The sequence below is a fragment of the Temnothorax curvispinosus genome, unplaced genomic scaffold, assembly GCF_003070985.1.
Source record: "Temnothorax curvispinosus isolate PA1 unplaced genomic scaffold, ASM307098v1 QBEX01012336.1, whole genome shotgun sequence".
Classification (NCBI taxonomy): domain Eukaryota; kingdom Metazoa; phylum Arthropoda; class Insecta; order Hymenoptera; family Formicidae; genus Temnothorax; species Temnothorax curvispinosus.
In genome coordinates, this window is record NW_020222116.1 from 24,366 (window position 1) to 46,655 (window position 22,290).

Consider the following 22,290-nt stretch of genomic DNA (forward strand, 5'->3'; position numbering starts at 1 on the left):
TTTTTTTTATATGCAGACAAATGACTCGGTAGAGACTCGGGATTTCTTTGAAAACGGCTTGAACATTTTTTTCCTTTCTCCCTCTTCCATGCAAATTCTTATCCGACAGCGTTTAACATATATGTACGACGTAGTTGCGACTAAAAGTGAGTCAATATCGATGCGATAGATGGATACCTATGTAATACATAAGATGTGTCAAATCGGAAGCGTATATGCGCGCAGCAACGTAACAATATATCGCCGTACACGCATCATAGGCGTAACAACAACAATAAAGTAACAGCTCCGCGAATGTCCGCGCGTCACGCGTGGCAAGGATATAAGTACGCCAAGACGTATCCGAGCACGCTAACGTAACTAACGCGATCATAAACGCGCATGTTTTCTTGCGGCCGCGGAGAAGACACGTGTGCGCCTTTACGATCACGACGTGGAGGAGGGTTAAACGTGCGTCTCTCTTTCCGCGAGAGATGATGAGAATTTTCCCCACGTTCCTCCCGCGACTCTGCCAATCGTTTTCAATCGCACGTCATTCGATGACCAATGGAAGGACGCGTGTCGAACATATGCTCGTAAATGTCGTTGATATCGACGCCCGATGCGGTTGAGCGTGACTCACTGTCGGAGCACTACGCGCGACCCTGAGTTACGGATTGCCGTATTATCGTCCGCGTTCGATCAACGCAGTCACTAACTATCTTTCGAACGCCATCGACTCTCACCCTTCGCTCCGCGACGACACCGCATTCTCACATAAAGCGCGCTGTTGTTAAGGCCCTCCTTTGTGGCCACGAGTTACGATGTCAGAGGAGAGAAACGAATGTAAAGTTCCGCCCGCAGAAATTTTAACGCTGGAGGATAAAAATCCGCGTGGAAACGGAACTCTTTGAAATTATCTTTTATTCATTGGCGTTAAAAGAAAATATTCGAAATGAGAAAATTATTGTCGGTTTTAAAAGACCTAGTCTAATGGAAATCTTTCGAGGTACATATTTCTCTCATTTTCAAAGAGCCCGAAGTGATTTTTCAAATCGTATTGTGTAACTATCACTGTTATAAGTAAGCTTCCTAAACAAGCTTTTTTGATGAATAGCTATATTATCATTTTCTTAGTCAATATGCCTTTTTCACTTCATAAATCTTTCAGTCGCGTAAAAGAGTCACGGTGCGATCTCGCTTCGTGTGCACTTGGCGCGAGACACTACCGCGTCTCTTGATAGTAAATGGAGGATATCTCCGAGGTTTTCCTTTTGTCTATGCCTTCCTTAATCGTCTTGGTTTTGCTTCCTTCCAGAATAATTGTACAGACAAGAGGAAATGCGGGTAACCTAGCTAGAACGTCCTGCGTGTCTCATTTGAGAAAAGATCCAGAAAACAATGCTTCTCCAACAGAGATAAGTATTTCAGTTTATCCGTTAGAAAAAATCTAGATGCACAAAGTGTTCTATAATTCTTTCTAGAATGAAAATTAAATTTTAATCACAATGTTAAAAAGTTATTACATCCCAATATCTCCCAGAATATCTCGACAGTGTTTGGATCTTTCTTATTAAAAATGTCTTAGATATTAGAACATATTCATTCTAATCTTCTGAATTCTACACTCCCATTAGATTCTAATCTCGTTAGATTTCAATTTCCCCAGAAAATCGAAGAGTTCTAATGGCTTCGTTCAAATTCTAAAGCCTTCAAAATCCGAGTCTGCTCTTATAAAAGCATTTGTATAAATTCTTTCTCCGGAACCCTCAGATTTTAAAATCCTCTTAGCCTTCGAGGACGTTCGATTCCAAACTAGGACATTCGTTTTTTTTTTTCTGTCATCAGTAAACCCCAGATTTATGCGACGTATTTTTCCGCGAATTTCCAAAGTGTGACGCAAGTGTATATATTGTCACTGGCGCATCGGACTAAGACCTATCGATGATTGCTATGACTAAGCGTACGTGTTTGCAATTAGTCGTCCGAATTCGGGAAGTATACTACGCTTTCAAGAACGTTAACCGGCGTAAAGAGGCTGACGTCACCTAATCGCCAATTGTAGGCGTTACGGCAATAAAATCGGAATATATTCTCGTTCACGGTGCACGGACGATATTGTCATTAATACACCTAATCGGCCACTCCGCTATCTCGTCCAGTTGTGGACTGATACATACGGACAAAGAAAGTTCGTCCAGATAAATCACCAGGCGAGTCACGGCGATTATAACTCAAGTCAAACGCCGGCACGAGACTCGGATCAATAATTTTCCACGACTTCACGGGCAATCTGACTAATGGCGATTATTGCCGCAGGCGTAAAATCGTGGACGGTTCCGGAGAGGAGGAGGGTGGCGGGGCGCGGGCGTCCGAGGGGTGAATACGACTTGGCAAGAGACGATGTCCAAGGATCACGCGTGGATTCGGCCGCGGGCCTTATTTTGGGCTGACGAACGTAGCGCGGGGAGAGCGCTACACGCTGTCTCCGCTCCCGCCACGAATAACCCGCCGAATAATCATGCCGACTGACTGACTCATCTGCGTGAAACGTAGTAGGAAACCATAGCACGGCACGGCACAGCCACGGCTCGCTCGCTCGCACGCTCGCTCGTTCGCTCTCGTCCAGTCTCAAGGAAATTCCGACGAGTTCGAAGGACGTACGGTCGCTCGTTTTGTCTTGTCCGCGTGCCCGCGCTGATTCATCTCGCGCTAATAACCCCACGCGACCCTCATTTCTTTTTTTTCTCTCCTTTTGCTCTATCTCTCTCTTTCTCCTTCTCTCTCTCTCTCTCTTTCTCCGTAACCCTCCGTCTCCCTCCTTCCCTCTCTCGCATTCGATATTTTCAGAGGGAATCCGAGTCAATGACCGGATGTCTGAATGTGTTGCTCGCGATGGCCGATTAACACCTCGAGCCTGGCGATGGGGGTATACCGCATTACAATGTCGTGGTGTAAAGTACACATTTGCAGGTTGCCACGGGACTTGCTATGTTTAACTTCGCCGAAATTCGACTGAGGACAGAGGAAGCTGCTGAAATTAAATGCGAGTCTAGCAAAACACGTTTTTATTGGGCTTTATAAATTTACGGATCGTTTCTGACGTTCGGTCTGTCTCGTTATGCTAAATCAGTTAAATCAAGAGAATACTTTTGTTCCTTGTATATTTATGTACATTTATGGGGTGCTAAAGTTCAACAAAAGCGTTCACAAAAACGGAGCGGTGAAAGATATGCAATAAGCAAACAATTACTCACAGATTACTCAGGCATTCTCGAGAAGTTCGAGGAAAATAATTGGGCAATTCATTTATTATTTATCGCTGGAAGTTTTTTGGATAGTCTTTATCATTCTCCGTGATTCATCAATTCATCAATTGATTACATTTACTACTTAAATCACTTCACTTTTACTGTTTAAGTCTTTTTTATGTGCTATGACTTCAAGTCTTTCGTCTTTAGACACTCGCTTCCCGAATCTTGGATCTTAGAAAAATAAATAATGACACATAATCTTATAAATGTATTTAAATATAACTGACGGACTAAGTTTAAAAATTTGTCGTTGGTAAATATTCAGACTTTTGGTTCATACTTTTTGCGTCCTTGATCTTTTGCATCCTTATAAAATGTGCTGCGGTGTCGCAGCTTGCAAGGATCTTACTTTTCGATTCGTAATAAGATAATACATCAATAAAACATAAACCAGCGTTATAACACTTACTGCATTATAACACGCGCCGTATCATTAACTGCCAATGCGCCGTTTACATTTTCCAAGGAAGAATTGCGGATATACTGTAGCGGATCAGGTTTTGTGTAATCCTAACAGGTAGGTAACTCTGTTCTAGCCGCCATTCACTTGTTGTATACAAATATAAGATAATTTAACGTGAAAACGAGAAAGAGAGTCGAGTACATATTACAACGAAACCTTTTTACACGAGACTTTGTCTTCAGAAAAATAATTTTGAAAATAAAAGAATTAATAACACCTTTGGTAATTTGTCTTAAGTTCGAATTTCAATTTAACTTGCGATTTTAATCATCCGATATATCTTAACGATTTCGGTTATCGTGGTATGAATGAAAAGAAGGTTTACACTGTACTCGACACCGATAAAATAGTTGCTGAATTTATCAATCTACGGCACGCGATGTCGTGACAGTTATACAAGTAGAAAATAAAAAAGCGACACGTTACCAGTCCTTGAAATTCGAGTCTCTCGAAAACGAAGCGTCGTACAGAAAAAGAAGTTTCTACATTTTCCACTTGTTTTTTTTTACGTAGGATTATATCGATGCGCTTCCCTAAATATTCTCGTTAGCTTGTATCATCGATAACACCCTTGTATATTTACGTCGACACCATAGGAATAAGTTGAACGAGCAGTTACGGGACGCGGCTAGAGTCACCGGACACCCCGTATTTTTAGATCCTCCATCACGATCCTAGCAGTACTTGAATCACGCCGGTGCAGCACAAAGGGACCTGAAGGGTGAAGGGGTAAAGGGGGGAGGCCTGGAACGATTGTGAGCTGGACGCGCGTTAGTCATTGATACATTTTAAAGCGAGCTGTGTATCGGATGACTCATACGTAATAATCGTCATCGACAGCTGATCCAGATGCGTTGTACGTTGTTCTGAGGCGCGCGCTCCCCCTCGATTAGACCACCACCTCCGTTGCACCCTTAAACGGAAGGGGGATGAAAAAGCGGCACAATGGAAAAAATACAGCAACCCCCCACGGCTTCAGAGAGCGATGACTAATTCATTAAGCTCCGAATTCGGCTTCATTTATTGACTCTAAATACTCCGAAGTGTTTGCTCATATATAGTAAAAATATATAATTTAATTATGTTAAGTTTTTATAATAAGATTATTATATAATTTATATAAATTTATTATTATTTGATTAGCTATACATACATCTGATTAATTTAGGTATTTATATGTATATTATAGAGTTATAAATTATATATATATATATATTTCATCATTTTTAATTATATATTAGTATATCAATAATTCGTTAATCGTTAGTTAATATCAATTTATTATTATTACACATTGTTTATGCATTATGGTCTTCTTATTCTCTCTTCCGTGACTTTATAAACAGAGTCGTACTTAGAAATTCTTCGTCTTAAAATACAAGTTATGCAGTTATACTATGCAGTTCTAAAAGTTGAATTTTTAGAACTAAAAAGATATAGCCTAATAATTGAAATGTCAGCTAGACTAATATTATACGAAATATTTGTTGCAAACAAGTACATTTTACTATTGTTGCATAGTAAAACGATAGAATAGCTTCCAACGATCGAATTCTTAACTATTAGAAAGTGCATTCAACGAATACAAAATACAATGTTTCACGATATACACGATCTTACAGACGGACGCAACGTCGTTCCGCTTCGTTCCTTTTAAGTCTTTATTCGAGCAATTTTTCAGCCTCTTTCTCGAGCGAAAGTCGCGCCGCAGCACGATCGAGGCACGGAAGAGCCGGACGCACCTGAAAGGGTTAAGGTCGCGGCGATAGGAAAATCTCGTAACCCGCGCAAGTGACTCACATCTAAATCGTCCCAAAAGAGAGTGAGAGACGCAACGGCGACGACAACGCAGGGGATATACGTTATGCAATCGTGATTTTGACATATGGCCGTTCGTGCGCTTAGCTAGCGTAAACATGCCGTAGGGTCGATATACACGGTGACTCATGCTTTCAACGTCGCAGTCAGTCGTCGTCGTCGTCGTCGTCGTCTGAGAAAAATGCGATCGGGACCGACCGGGAGACCAGACGCGCGCATTAGCCTCGCCAAAACGAGCCACACGATGCTTCGCTCTCGTTGTTTATAGGCGGCCGCGAATCGTTACTAATTATGTAATAACCAGACACGATGTGTCAAGAGTGACGTCCGCGCGCTCATTGCTGAATAACGAAAAGAAGAAATGCCTGAATAGTAAAAAAAAAAATAAAATTGTATACTTTTATTACATATTAATATTATTATTCCTTTCTCTCTTTTTCCTTTCCCCCTGCCCCTCTCGAATTGTATTGCTATTGTGCCTTTTGATCGATTCGATAATTTTTTTAATAACATATTTTTATAATATAAATTACATTTATAACGAGAAATTATACTTGAAAAAATTTGCGATTCTGCGATTTTACTTTAGGACATGAGAATTAAATAAGAAAGATATAAAAATATGGAGACCATATAGCCTAATGTTGTTGTATCGTTAGATTTTTATATGTGATACGTGAAACGCTGTATTATTTATTTCCTTCGACTTCGAAAATTTTATCGCCGCGGAGCGTTTACGATACCGTTATCGCGAGGCCTGCGACGACGTAACGCCAGACCTCGGTGAGAATCACGTGGCCATATTTAGCGACTTTTAGTGCGCGAATGTGGGCTTAATATTCAATTCGGCACGATTAGCGTGCAAACTCTGGACAAATCTCCCGTAATGCTCCGCTATAATTCATCTCCCCTTGCTGCGCGGCATCGCGAAAACACGGCGAAAGCGCAGATCGCGGCGCGCAAAATCTGTCCGACTATTCGCGGCGTCATCTCCGACGTGAGTCACTCCTATGAATAGATCCCCACCTTTCGCCTTCGTATACGCGCCGACCGCGACGATGCGAGCACGATGTCGATGCCGTCGTCGTCGTCGTCGTCGTCGTCGCAGCCGCAGCCGCGCGATCCGCTCGAGCGGATCTCTCCGTCCGCGTTCTCTTCCTCGAGCCCTCCGAAACCCCCCGAAGCCCTCTCCCAACCCCCATTATCTCGCAACATTCACGTGGAAAATTAACGGGCACATGATTCACCTCCCCAATCTCCCTAATTTCACATTCGCGCAGCGTAACATTCAGATCTACGATTCTATCGTAGATGAAAGCTATATTTATATCGTTATCCGCTCGATTCTGAATGTTGAATCGCGCGGCGTGACAAAGCGATTTTAATTATTAATAATTAATTAAGCCGATTGAGATCTTCTGTACAGAAGAACAACATTTCCTTCGCTTTCGCTTTTTAACGAATATATGTGCCGTTTAAATCTAGTATTTACTATTTTGCATCTAACAATAAGTGGTCAGATTTTTAAATTACGCGAAAAAAAAACTGTCTTTCTTTAAAACACGTCATTCTTAAATTCTCGCGAACAGTTTTTACGTCAGAGAGACGCGCGCGGCGTATCTAAAATAAAATTATGCCAGCACTGTTTACGCTGACGAGAAAGAAGTGAAGCGGAAATATGAGGTGGTTAAAAAGAGAAATAAAGAAAAAGAGAAAGCAGCATTAAAGTAAAGCGACGTTAAATCACTATTATTTTTCTTCAGTAAATATCAGACTGGGAAGAAATGTTCACGTAAGGAGAAATAAGATAAAGACGATAAAGAAGTAAATTTAATCCTCCCAATATTGAATTTTTTTTTAAACAGACTATTTTTGGCCATCTGTCGTCCTTCATTTTAGCTTAAAACAACGCTCCGTAATAAAACAAAATTTACGAAGAAGAAGATTAATGATAAAAACGAGAGATTGACGGGAGCTGCAGAACACGCTTTTAAGAAAACAGATTAATATTTTAATAGATATTTTAATAGATAATAGCGTATCATAAAAAAAGGTAAAAAAGAGTACGAGACTACGAAGAATTAATAGTATATAATGAGCGTAAAAATGTGATGGCAGAGAATGATCGGCGTAAAAGTTTCGACGCGCGATTGGCGGGCCGGCAGAAATATCGCGCTCGCATCATCGTTATTTCCGAAAACCAGAGACTCGACTCCCACGTAGAGGACCGGATAGACGACAAACAGAGAGTACGCCGTGTTTCGCGGCCGCTTCGCTTTTGTAAACAAATACCGCGTTACAAGAAAAAATTATAAGGGACAGATCGGCGAGGATCGTTCGTCCTTAGTAAAAATCACCGGGATAATTTATTTTGAATTTGTAGATCTCACGCTAATTAAAAATTCATTAAATCGATAAATCTCGAGATTTTTAGATTATTTTTAAATTATTTGCGCTAATATCCCTTTTGCGAGTTAATTCGCTAATTCTGTTCATCATAATTCCACTTCGTTAGTTTACTAATGCTACTTAATCTTGCATATTAACAGATTTGAATTGTATAAGCTTTCAAGTTCTGTATATCTTCAAATAATAATACGCAATATCGCAATATCTATTGTCTATTGAAAAATTTGTCTAAGATATTTTGCTAATATGTGTAGGTCATCCGATATCTTCGGATATCATTATCTTACTATTATCAGTTGTACTATATTTGATAGCATGAGAATCGTGCCTAGCAAAGTTAAGTTACAGCAAATGTGGTAGTAACTATAGAGATTTGCCACATGAGATATATTACGGATAATAACCTTTCAGATATATTACGAGTCCCTAGTTTTCAATTCGACTGTATATATCAGTTTTGTTTTGCAATTTGCTTTCGGATAAGGCAACGCAATTAATATAAAATAATTTACAAATATTCAAGTTTTTTTTTTCCCAGTGGAAGGATTCAATGGCCAAAATAATCGCGAGATTATTTTTTTAAACGATTGAGCAAAGTTCAGTCATCTCTACCGATCCATAAAGCAACACACCGGTCGAAGGTGTGTAAAAAAAAACCCGAAGAGCACTCACCGATTAGCAGAGCCGGCTCCCGATCGTCGTCCACGAGTGCAGCAAGTACCAGGAACAACGGGTGCTGAGCGGGCAAGTGTTCCAGGTCGTCGGTACAATCGTCGTACACTATGACTTCCTTGAACTGTCTCTTCCTGAGCAGCTCTTTGCTCTCGCGAGCGGTTGCGAGATCGGCGAGAGTGGCCTTCCCCAGCTGTAGTCTGCGTCGGTTGAAGCGATCCGAGCAGTTGACGTTAATGGCACCGCGTACGTGATTGACGTTGTAAAGTATAAACGGTCTGCAATCCAGAATCACTGGCGGAACGGCGGAGGGTCGTTCGAGATGCACGAGACGCTGGGCGAGGTCGTCGGCGGTGATGACGCGGGTCTTGCTTAGCACTAGCTGGCGATGAAGGCCGTTCTCGGCGCAGGGGCTGGTAGGCAGGCTGACAGTCTCCAGTTTGCAACGCTTTGTGGTCACTGACAGGTGCTGATGGTGGTGAAGATGGTGGAGATGGTGATGATGATGATGATGATGGTAGTGGAGATGGTGGAAGCCACGACGGTGGACGTCGTCGTCTTCGTCGTCGCCGTTCGCCTCCTCGTTGATCACTATCGAGGGCGGCTCAGTGGGATTGTTGTTGCTATTGTTGTTATTGTTAACGGCGATCGGCGACGCCGCCGGCGGTGCTGGGAAGGCACAGGGACTCGGTCCTGGCTCGCTCAGGCTGCGGTTCAGCACGAGCTTCAGATTGGCCCGAGGCCGGCCAGCCGACACTGGCTCGCAGCATAGCAAGGTAGACATCGAGGAGGACGATGGAATTCGGTCTTGAGGCCGATGGTCGTGCTGGTTGTGTCCGCGGTGATGATGGTGGTGGTGATGGTGGTGATGGTGGTGGTGGGTGTTGTTGGAGTTCACGTCGATGGTGCTTACGTCGTGATGGCACGGTCCTGCGGTTGGCGCTGAAACGTCAACGATCGGGATACGTCAGCAGTTTTTTTTTCATTCCTTTCTCCCTTACGTCAGTTGATATGACAGAATCTCCACATTCGCGCATTCCTTATTCGCGTATTTCGCGTATTTCTTGCGGTTATTTGCCATTGGTTTCCACATTGGCGAAAATTCGCACGCTCGTAAAGAAATATTAAAATAAACGGTTAGAGAGAAGAATGATCTTTAGCTTTCATTTCAACTGACTTCTGAAAATTGGATGATTTTTGTTTTAAAATAAAATAAATTAAAAATAAAACGATATTTTTACTTCCTTGTTATATACCTATTTCCACATAATTTTAATCTTCCTACGTTTCCTTCTTCCGAATTCACAATTTATGATTTATAATAATTTTGTAAGATTTCTAATGCCTCTGGATTCCGAATTATTCAGATTCTAGATTAGAATCTACGCACACACACACACACACACAACTTCTCTATTTTCTGTAACTTCTTACAAGCCACTAATCTTATCTCGACTGCGAATACTCAAAAATATAAGGGATGTTAATTGAATCGAATTGATAAATAAATATAAACTCCATGCGTCTTCGAATTAATGCCTTCTAATTTCCACGCAAGAGAATATATAAATAATACTTCAAATTTTTCAATGCTCGTATCACAAGTATTTAGATCGCGGAGCCTTCGAATTCTCGGGTCCTTGCGTTATCCCGTTCTTTTAGTTACAATTCTAATTTGGCAGTTGGATGTCGACCAATGTGCGTTACGAAAGATCTGTTGTAAGCGACGATGTACTAAGTTAGAAATTACGTGATACACCCGGGATTTGCTAGCACGCGATTTGTTTGTTTTTATAAATAACGCCGCGCGTACTTTACCCGCGTGTCGCTCCGTCTTAAAATCTAGATTCCTTGGACTTTGTAGTTTATAGATTTCTGCTTTGACATCTTTCTTTTACAACTTCTGAAATCATCTCGATGTATCAAAAATATCTCAAACGAAGACCGCGTGAATTCAGCAAGGAGTTGCTGCGTCATTAAAATTTAAAGGAGTTCTAGTTTCTGAATTCTCAACCTACCCAAATATCGAAGATATTGGATTTTGGATTTAATGAAGATCACGTTTAGATTATACATTTGTATTACTTTTTATTTTTACGTTCATGTGAATTTTATATTTTTCAATGAATCTGAGTCTTTCCGTTAAGTTTTGGAAAGCTTAATAGAATTAGATCGAATCAAATGATACTCAGTTAGAATCAACGGCCGATTAAACGGGAAACCATCGGTTACTCTCTTTCCCTCTCTCTTCCTCTCTCTCTCTCTCTCTCTCTCTCTCTCTCTCTCTCTCTCTCTCTCTCGCCCGACCACTCTCCCACTTCTCTTCCGCCATCGAAGTTTCTCTCCGGCCCCGAGAAGTCTTCGAGTTCGTTCTTTCGTATGAGTAAACGCTGTGGAATTCGACGCTTCGAGCGGCAAGTGAGACCCCGCGACTAGCGATGGGCCCGATACCCTCGCAATACCTATTGATATCTCTCGCGAACGGTTGTACAAAGAGGCATCATCATCAAACAGTCCGAGAAAGTTTACTCGTGAAAAAGCACTGGCAAATGTATTAATTTGCATAAAATCAACATATGGAAACTTTTCAGGAAAAAAGACTTTGAATACTGCAACGTTATTTTTCCGCAACATATAAATTATTCAATAATAATAAAAGTGAGAAAATGAGAAATATTTGGCTTCATATATGCTTTTAGTAAAAAAAATGTTCACTGAAATTTAATCAAAGCATTATTTAAATAAATGAAAAACTTACAGATTAAATAAAAAACCTCAAACCCGTAAATAAAATTTATTTAAATAAATTCCACATTTCCATTTTCAATTTATTTCAATAAGAGGGAAATATATTGAAAACGTGATATATGTTTCTGTTATTTATTTCTATCATTTGTAAACTTCGTTATTTTGCAGTTTTATTTGTTATTACGTCTGTAAAGTATTTGTGTCAGTTATTGACAGAAAATAACGAAAAAATTTTTTTGATTCACTATTAATTCTCCTTTACATTTTCCTAAAAATTAAAAGATCAAACTTTACGGAAGCAAACTATAAATATCGCGGTATTCTAATTGTCAGTTAACTTCGGACGTACTTTGTGAAAATACCAGTTTTAATCGTAGCTTTAATATCCGCGATAAACAAATCGCGAAGCATAATGAGCGCGCTTACGTTAAGGGAAAGTCCGGCACGTATTTTTCAAAGAGTCCGTCATTGAGAACTAACGCGATATTCATGAAACGGGTTGCGACGTAAATAAAGTAATTTATTGTCGTGTTGACTAAAAAATAAAGATAAAGGGATATTTGTTTGGGACTATCGCTACTCGCAACCTGACCGGGGCATTCAGCTTTACGGACAGGTGTAGCACCGACACCTGCCATCGTGCGGAATACGTCGTCCTGCGTTCTCCCATTCACCCGAAAAGAATGATAATTTCTCCGGATTAATCCGGAGCCTTTCATATTCATCTCATTATTTCAGCGCAATCGTAGTATTTGCCCAAATATTTGGGACTGTAGCTGTAGTAAATTATGTACACACGTATAAAGAGTCTCAAGATGCATAAATTAAAAAAGGTTTAAGAATACATGAATCTATAAATATTTGAAAATTCAAAAATCAAGATATACAGTTCAATATTTGAGAGGGAAGGGGTACTCTTAAGAATATTTATCTCAATCTCCAGCTGGATGTAAGAACTCGTCACTTAAAAGACTCGACAATTTAAAAATACGCTTCAAAAATCCTGATTTTAATTAACGTTTTAATTTACACCAGATTGAAAAGTGGACCAAGCGTCTCGATTTCTCATTTACATCACAGTTATATCCCCGATCTGCATTCGGCGGCAATTAACTGGCGCAACTAATTAAAACATTCAGTAAAACACTTGCAAACGATTAAGAATACACTCTCGTAATATATAATTTTATATTACCTAGCATTTTCCAGCATTTTAAATAATCTATTTTAATCAGATAACGGTTACAATTAAATTTACACAAAAAGAACTAAAATCTTTTAAACAATCTCCATAGAACAGAATTTAAAAATTTGGAAAAATTATACTCATTTGTGTAAAAAGAAGTTGCACGAAAAGGCAAGTTCTATCAAAAAAGCTCAAGATCCGAAGATCTAAAAGCTTAAGGATAAAAAAAAAACCAGTTTTCCTTTTTCACTTTTGGAATTTCGTATCAAAAAGAGCATCTATGTTATACGATTTCGAGCAACTGTTTACAGAGACTCGTGGAAAGTGTCCGAAGATACAGCTCAATTAAAACGCCTACGTAGAAGTAGAGTAATCTAACGATCGTGGCATCCCAAGTGTTTTAATTCTCGACTCACGCATCCAAGGCACGACAGATCGAGAGAGATACAAGCGCGTTTTAATTGCAGAATCCTCGATGTACAAATCCGGGGAAGCGAAATGCGAGGAGTTACCAGGCATCCCAATGGAAAACGTACGTCACTTATAGGCGCTAGGTGACTGGAAAACTCGAAGAGAGTCCGAAAGAAATCCCGATTACACACCTTGCATCTACATATCCAGAAACCGTGAGGTCCGGGTCCGATGGCTAATAGAAATCCAGCGACAGCGATCCGGTGGCCCAGTTTTACGTTCCTACACGCTCGGGAAACGGAGGAGCCCGTGGAATATTACATCCGAAAGAAAGAGAGAGAGAGAGAGAAATCCCCGGTTACGCACTCCCGACGCGATACCGTCCGCGAGTACGCGATCTTATCGTGGGGATCAGGGAACCGGGAGAGGAGGAAGAGGGAGGATAAGGAAGGGAGGAACGTGGGGAGCGACGGATCTCGTCGGGATGACGTCACGGGCTCTCAAGAGAGCGCGATCGCGCGGACCCGGGGGGCCCCGCGAGGCTCACGTCGGGCCAGCATGCTCCCTGGGGGAACGGGCGAGAGTGCGCGCGCGAGGTGTACGGCACACGGGAGATCTACAGCCGCGGGAGCGCGATCGATGCGGAATCCCCTGCCAACGGCCGGCGAGCGAAGACTGAGGAGGAGAGGCCAGGCCTGGCCTGGCTAAAGCGCGGCGCGGTACGCGGTACGCGCGGCGACGACGACGACGACGACGAGGTCCGCCGGCGACGAGGAGAGCGGAGAACGTTCGAGGAGAGTGGAGAACGCTGCCCGGCGCGGCGGAGGACGGGGGTCCTACGGGGGCACCGCCGGAGCTCTGCGCAGGAGCGTAATTTAACCCCTCATACCGAGCCTAACGTCGCGACGCACGGTTTAAACGGTTTAAACCTTTAGCGCGCTAGTTTTTTGTTGTCGGAGAAGAAAAAAAGAGTATTGCAAACACTGTGGTATTTTGTAGGAAAAATGTGAGATGCAGTTGTATCTGAATCTGTGGATTTGCGTGGTCCTTTTGTTGGCTGCAGAGGCGCCGTGTCTGTTTTGAAATTTCCGCGAGCGGAAGGAGAGGAAGCAGACTCTCGATAAAATTAAATTTAAATATAAATAAAATGTAAAAATATAAAAATAGATAATAGATAATAGATAAAGAAAAATAGAAAATAGATTACAACAGATCACTTTTTTGATTGTTTCTAGCTGAGATCTTAACCAAAGTCCAAAAACCAAAATTAAATTCAAAATTCATATAAAGATTCTTTTAAAATAAAAATTAAATTTGAAATTAAAGACGGAATAGAAAGCCAATTCAAATTGAGATAAAACTAAAACTTTATTTTTCTTCAACAAAAAAAAAGATTCGAGCGTAAAATTCACAGAAGAAATACAACTGTTATTTTGCTGAAAGCGATTTACTTAAAAAAAAAACCTTCTAGATGTGATTATTGTAAAATATGATGCTAAACACTCAGCATCTTATATACTCGTTCTCCCTTCTTATTTTCTCTTTTGGCAGTATGAGCATAGAAATGGCACGGTCTGGCTTTATACATCTTCCTTCAGGGAAGGAACTTTTTTAAGAACTTCTGATGGGAAATGCCTGTCTTGATAGAGTCTTGACAGAGTTTTGCCATTATAAGTTGAATATCCTCATGTATCCACGAATATAAATAAATTCTACTAAGTTTTCTGATAAATCTTCCATCAATTTCTTCAATAGAATTCACAATAACTTATGAATCATATATCAAATATCAAATTATGATTAAGTGTCCCAAAAATTTCGAAATTATTTGATGAGTAAATAATGTATTTGTAAAGAATGTAAACAAAATTTAATTTTTACTGGAGTTTCAACTTTTATCTCAATTTGAATCGTCTTTCTATTCTTACTTTCAAATTTAATTCTTATTTTAAAAGAATCTTCATATGAATTTTGAATTTAAATTTAATTTTCGATGTTAAGATATCAGCTAGAAACAATTGAAAAAAGCGATCTGTTATATTTATTTTTATCTTATATTTCTACATTTTATTTATATTCACCGTTAATTTTTAGTTTAATTTTCACATGGACATATTTCACGATCGACTTTTAGATTTTCGTGTCTGTAATATATCCTCTCGCATCCGTAAATATTTGAAAATTTTCGGATGTCAAACTTCTCGGAAACGCGTCGTATGTTCCGCGAGTAAAAGGATCCCCCAGATATTCTAGAACTGCCCGAATTTCCAATTTCCAGACTCTTTCGACTCGTATGCAATATTGACTATCGGCAATAACGAAAAAAGAAAAAAAAAGGAAGTTCTGCGCCATCGTGCGTGCAATGCGCAACGCGCGCTCGATGACTCATCCGGCGACGGCGCAAGCACACGCGCTTCGCGTGTGTGCACACGCACGTATTGTGTACACTTGTATACGTTCGTACGCGACCGGTGTGTCTCGAGATATATACATTACGCCACAGCCGACACTGCCGTACCGAGAAAAGAGTTCCTGGCGCACGCTCGATCGATGTCAGTCTCGGTATTTTGAATATTAATAGTATCACTAAGATCGCGCGTGAGAACTATAGCAATGAGGCGTAAAGGGGCTTCCACATGATCGATAATATTAATCGCGTCTTGAATATTAATATCGAAATGGTCTCACCCGTTTCTCCATCACGTCAGCATTTCTTTGCTCCCGTCGGCTTTCCGCGCTATTTCATCAAACATTTTTATCCTCTGGTTACGAGAAAAAAAACCTGTAATTCTAACTTTGATATTTCTCTGAACAACAGTGTGCGATCATAAACGACGTTGAGAGATTTTGAAGCGTTCCGTACGAGGAAAGATTGAAAAGTTGTCCAAGCATTAAGACGTGACTAAAGCGAATTTCTTTCTTCCCAGGTAATTTCGTATCAAAATTTATATTATGCATTGTGTTTGCTCAGTGACAATCAGTGCACAAACTTGCGCAAAAGAGTGATATGATCTATAATGGGAGCTTTCCAGCAAGCGACACAAGTGTCGTTTTGTCTTTGTTACTCATTGCCAAAAAAAAAGATAGAACAACGATCGACTTGTGTCGCTTGCTGGAAAGCTCTCAATGTCGTCGTCAAGTACTACGCGAAAGGATTACAAATCTAAGGATCAATTAGATTCGGAAGTACCGCAAATTCAACACGTAGAGACCTGAGAAATCTTTATCTAGAAAAATTTCCGTGGAAAATTTTTCAGGATTCAATAAAAATTCAAGTATCCCAAATATTTGTGACACAATTTTCCTCGGTTATGTTTCACACGTGTCAAATTAGACATTCGAAAAATCTCTCAGAGAAATATTTTCAATCTTTCTTCGTCAGGTACGAGCCAAAAATTACCACAAGAAAATAGCGAATGCCGAAATTACGAGCTCCTCGACGGAAAAAAAGTAAACGCAGAAAATATGTCGAGGTAAAATAGGAAGGTAAAAAAAGCTGTTTAAATACGGAGAATCTAAAAGTGTTATGGACTGAGACATGAATAATTGCAAGTAGTGTAAAGAAGTAGCTATTTGCTGTGCACAGTCTCTCTCGATTCGCTCGATAAATGTGGATCAATTATTCGTCAACTACGTACATCGAATAATCAACATTGTGCGACACTTTTTGACGTTAATCAACCGCTTTATTTCGATACGCGCGATAATTTTGTCACACGAGATGACGTTTTTTTCGCATGTTGTACGTTGCGCGAGCTGATAAAAAGCTCAAGAGCACGATTAACACATGCGTGTTGTTTTCTCAGGTGAGTTCGCGGCAAATTTCATTTCTTCTAACAACTATTTATAAATTCTTTTCTGGATCTTCGCGATATATCCTGTGCGCTCGACCGTCTCTCCTTTTCTGATGAAAACATGGAGCGTCTCGGATGTCTTTTTAACATAATTAATCGCGATGAACTCTTAGGGGCTCCCCTCCATCAATCTGGCCAAAAGAGATAAGATTGCTAACGTTATTATGGCATTGACGTATTCGCACTCGTATGATAACCGTTTGTGAAAACTTAATCGACTATTCGCCCGACGCCTACGTAATGGTCTCTTGCTTAGGAATGAAAAAAAGATTATTCCTAAACAAACGACGAAATCGCTTTTATTAGTTCCTGACGCAATTTTTATATTGCATTATTTACGTCCTCTCGTCTCTTCACAACAACTCGAGAATTTGACGTCACGTCACAATTAAAAAATTCACAGTCATCTGAAAGATCCACAAATCGCGAGGTATTGACGCCTGAATTTCAAAAAATATGGAAATACGATGTTTCATCATTTTGAGTGACGCAGCCTGAAGAATTCAATGATTAAAAATTGCACAATCACCCAAAACGTTCAAATCTCAGAAAGTATGAGGAGAGTTCCAAAGTCTTAAATGTAAAAAGTTTTCAGCTTTTTAAAAATGCAAGATTTAACGACCTTAAAATTTGAAAACTCGAAAAGTGAAATAAAGATCCGGAAATTCAAGAATTTGGCGGTGGATGCAGGGACTCGAGGGCCTAAGAAATTCAAGATTTCAGAGAGATCTAGGGGAGTTCAACAATCCCTCCTCAGGAAGTTTCGCGCACACTTCTTCGCGAGCACTTTCGCTGTATGTGTTCACGCGTGGTCATCTACTCCGTGTACCAAAGATAGAGTCTGACATCATACACACGACGGGCATCAGTCGGGTCGAACGAGCGATAAACATGTGTACTCGCACACAGTGTCCTCATACGCGGAAGGTTCCAGTTTATCACTTGTACAACCGTCTTGATCGATCGATGCACCCACCGATGCCGCAAGCGGGTGATTCTCTGCTTCTCCTACTATTCTTTCACGTACATCTAAACGATTGTGCGCTTCCGCTGCAGACGTGCAGGGAGGAGGGGATTTTCAATTATACTATTTGCGCAAATCTCGGCGCGTATATCTTTTACCGTTTATCTCTTGACAAATTGTTAGGCGAGAACGATGACATTGACGACGTGCACGTAAACAGTCGCGGTAACTGCGAACGTGCTCTCGCGGCTTGAAAATAACGTCCGCGGTAGATCCAAAGATCTACAGACAAGAAAGACTTTCAAAGATATAAACTGATATGAAGTCCGGACAATTCCGTCCCTGATATTCGAAGACTCACGATTCCAAAAAAAAGCGGCGTATATTCGGCGATGAATAACGCTAATTAGGAATCGCCCCGATGGTCATATCATCGGTTATCTCAACTCATGACGTCAGAGGCGAAAAAAAAACAAGCGAATCCCTGCCTCGGAGAACGGCTCGGGTTTTTCTTCAATGAAACTATTGTAGCCCGATAAAGCAGACTTGCTTATACAAATCTTATCATTAAATCCACATGTACCATATTCTGTATGACATAAAACAATAAAAAGAGATAAAACATTCGAGATATATATATTTTATGACTTCTAACTTTTTTTTTTTTGATAAAAGTATAACTCTTCATTTTTTCCCTAATTTTCTCACAATCGGTTCTCCAACGTATCTTACAAACCTACTGTGTCGAGATACGATGCTCTCGTTAACTCGAGCGAAAGTTCAATCGTTTCAATGCGTTGATTGTTCATTTAAATTAAACGACGAGTATGCCGGCGAATGTAAAAGTTAAACTGATTTTTCGACTTTTCGCAAGTCGAGTGTGTGTGTATCGCATCGAGGGTTAATTGTTTGCCGAGAATAATGGCGATTTACACGAGCTTGGATACGGCAGCTTTATAGTAACATACGTAACACCCGCTGCCGCTGCTGATAAGGCGCCTTTGTACATACTATATCGGTAGATGTCACGAAATCAGCCTGATAAAATACGATTCGTTCAAGTACGATGTATAAGATAATACTCGCTATATTGTGTGTCACGCAATTATCGATAGTCCGATAGCGTCGAAGTGATATACGATTCCCGAGAGTCCTTTTTTCTCGATCTTTCATTAAATTATTTAATTTAGTTTTGTACCAAATGAGCCAAATTTTTATGTCGCGCGGTTGATGTGTAAATTACTATAATCGATAGCTATAATCGATAAACTGATAGTTAACAAACGGTCTTATTTTTTTTAATTTATTAGCGATTATTTGAGTGTATATGTGTGCATTTATTTACATATTTGCAGAGTAGTCTAATTAAAATATAATAATTTTCAATGCAATAATGAAGCTCTCTCAAATGGAAAAGATTCGATGAAATTTCAACTGTAATAATTCAAAAAGAAAGTGTGACAAACTTTGTAACCTTTAAAATTTTTTCAGCAGTATGGTGACGAAAAGTTTTTATACAAGAAATTAAATAAAACTTTTATACAATTTTTTATTTGGAGAAGATTTGATAATGTCTTATGATATGTAATCTTTAAGAATGTTATCAAATTTTTTTCCAGAAAATACAAGTCATTCTTCAAGGAAAATCATGATTCAATAATAGCCATAACTGATTTATCACGCAACGAATCTGTTGCTTTGAACGAAATAATTTTATATCTTTCGATAAAAATATTTAATTTAATATTTTAAGCTTCTAATATTTTTAAGAAATTAAATTAAATTATTAAATATTAACAGATTTTGAGCTTTTGTTATTTTTCAGAAAACTCGAAGATTAGAAATTGCAAAGATCTAAAAACACAAGTAGCTACTCTACACACATAGATGCACACACGAGCGAAATTTCAAGGATTCAAAGGTTTAGATGAATTAAAACAATAAAATATTTAAAGATTGAATCCGAAGAATACATTGATATTAGCATCTATCTAAAGATTTAAAGATTCAGAAGAAGTCAACTTGAAAAATTCTTCGAGTTTTGAATATTCGGTTAAATGCAGGGCATTGAATAAATCGTGAATTATAAGTTACTAAATCAGCGTAGATTTTAATTGATAAGAAGCCCGACTCACCATCGATGGGTCGAAATCGGAATCTCTTGAGCCTCGGCAATGTCGCAGGAGAACAAACTCTCGTTAGGACTGGCATCTCACTGACTTCTTCAGGTAACGATCGGCCGGAAGTTCCGTTCGAGGACGGTTTCAGCTCCGAAATGGCTGCACGCTTCGGCGATCTCTCTGTAATGCCAGTGGCCTCTGGGGAATAAAAAAAAATTGTGGAGGCAGGTATATACATGCATCCTTTGTTTGAGTTGACTGACTGCCTGCAATCTCCTGACGTGGACGACGGTGCGTCATCATACCGGGTGTCATCGTGTCTGTGTGTGTCATTGCTCCAGTATGCGGATTGCAAAATTTTATGCGACACTGCTTACAATTAGCAGTGACAGCACTTTTTTTAATAATCAATGTTGATATTCTTGCACAACGATATCTATATATTATCACGTGAGCAAACGAATGCGCCGAATGCACATTCTCTAAATATAAATGAACACATCATCGTCTGCTACCCAGATATCTTTTTGAAACAAACCGTTATTAATATCTGAATTTCAAGAAAACTCTCGCACGAAAGTTTTAATCAAGACTGTTGTTAGACGTTGTAACTTGGAGACGTAATGTTTTCTATAGACAGATTGTTGATATCTGATTAAAAAAAAAACTTTTTCATGCTACATAACTATATAAAAGAATCTGAGGAAATTTCAGTCTTCAAGAAGTTATGTATAAAAATTACATTTTTTTTAAATAGAGACGTTATTAAAGTTATTAAATTATTGTTTTAAACATGTAATTAATGCAGTGCATTAGTGCTGCATTAATTTCAATTTTATTCTTTATTTTATTTCGATTTCGTCCTTTTTCCATCGTGTGATTTTTATTTTTTGTACTTGGAATCATGGATTTTTTACAGATATATATATATATATATATATATGTATATACATAGCTGGTAAATGTCAAACTGTCGATACAAAACTCATCAGTGACCCAAGATTGCAGCTCTGACAATGAGTCATATACGATTGACAATCAATTGCAGAGAAAAAACCAATCTTGCGAAATACCTTGGCCTCATTCTTTTATGGAGCCTTTCTTTATGAAAAAATAATTGCTAGCGTTGGCTAAAGAATAACTTTTTAAAGACTAATCATTAAAAATAATGATAAAAAACTAAATGGAAGATAATCTTATCTCTTACTGTTTCTCGATATGATTTCCACCTGTTTAATCTTTCTTACAAAAAAAAAAAAATAAAATCTATAGAATCAGTCTTTAATTTCGAATAATAAAGAAATTTATTTTAATGTAAAATTCTCATTAATTTCAATTAGATGTCGTGAAAAGCTTTTATGTGGATTTTTGTATGTAAATAATAAATGCAACTAGCAAACTTTAACCCTTTGAGCTTTGTTAGTATTTATTATAAAGCTGTGCAAAGTTATGGACTTTAATAGGTAATCTATTACTGGTTTAAAATAATTAATAATAGAAAGTAATTATAACTTAAGTTACAAAAGAAACGAGTCAGTAATCTTTATTATAACGTATCGATATCAATAAACAAAGTATTATTTGTAAGTGTAAAGAATATTTAATTTATTGCCTAAGGTATTTTTCGTTTAAATTTATGTTAAAAATTTTAAAAAATTTTACACACACACATACACATAAGAACATGTTATAAATAAAATTAATAAGCTTATACTTCTCCGAAGACAAAGCTTAAAAGCGGATTATTTTGTAATTTTAAGGCTATTTATTATTAAACCTTATGTTTTATAAACAGCGTACTCCCCATAATTCTTCACATTACAAAAATCAAACAATCACCAATCCAAAACGTCATGAAAAAGTCTCGTCTGCGCGAATTCTATTCACGGGATGTCACAGAAACTTCATTAGCAAAACAGCACGTTAAAATCCGAATCTTTTGTTAAAAAAGAAACATATGTACTTTTATCAGACAAATCCTTCGCTTAATTAACTCAGGTCAGTTTTCAGGAGCGTCAGATTTATGACGTATACGCGTACACCTTCCCGCAAATCTAATTTTACGGGGTCCACGATGAAGATGTATGGGCGAGCACGAAGCCTGTCATTGTCAGCGTGTCGTTGTCACTTACCCGGCGACAGCGGTCTCTTGACGGGCGACGATCTCGCGGCGCGATGGCTCGCCGTTGACTGTGCCGCGCCGTCGCGGCCGGCCGCCGATATCTTGGCGCTCATCCTCGCCACGAGGCCACCGGGCGGCCGCCCGGCGGTTCCGGCGATCCTGACTCACGTACCAGGAAGCTCAGTCCGGAGGACGATGCAGGATCATGCCGGCCCGCCGAGTCACGGGGG

At 39.4% G+C, this 22,290-nt stretch overlaps 1 protein-coding gene across 5 annotated transcripts in view; it reads right to left on the reverse strand.

The window, feature by feature from the left end:
• Positions 1-22,284, reverse strand: part of LOC112462382 (dual specificity protein phosphatase 10-like) — a 34,255-nt gene extending 11,971 nt beyond the window's left edge. Inside the window, exons 1-3 of one of the 5 annotated variants that reach the window (XM_025028116.1) lie at positions 22,071-22,284; positions 19,954-20,136; positions 8,656-9,597 (exon numbers count right to left, since the gene is read on the reverse strand). In XM_025028116.1, coding sequence (XP_024883884.1) covers positions 8,656-9,597; positions 19,954-20,136; positions 22,071-22,173 — 1,228 coding nt within the window. In that variant the 5' untranslated portion in view covers positions 22,174-22,284. The other 4 variants (XM_025028119.1, XM_025028120.1, XM_025028118.1 and 1 more) reach the window with 4 other exon arrangements.
• Between the last annotated feature and the right edge of the window lie 6 nt (positions 22,285-22,290).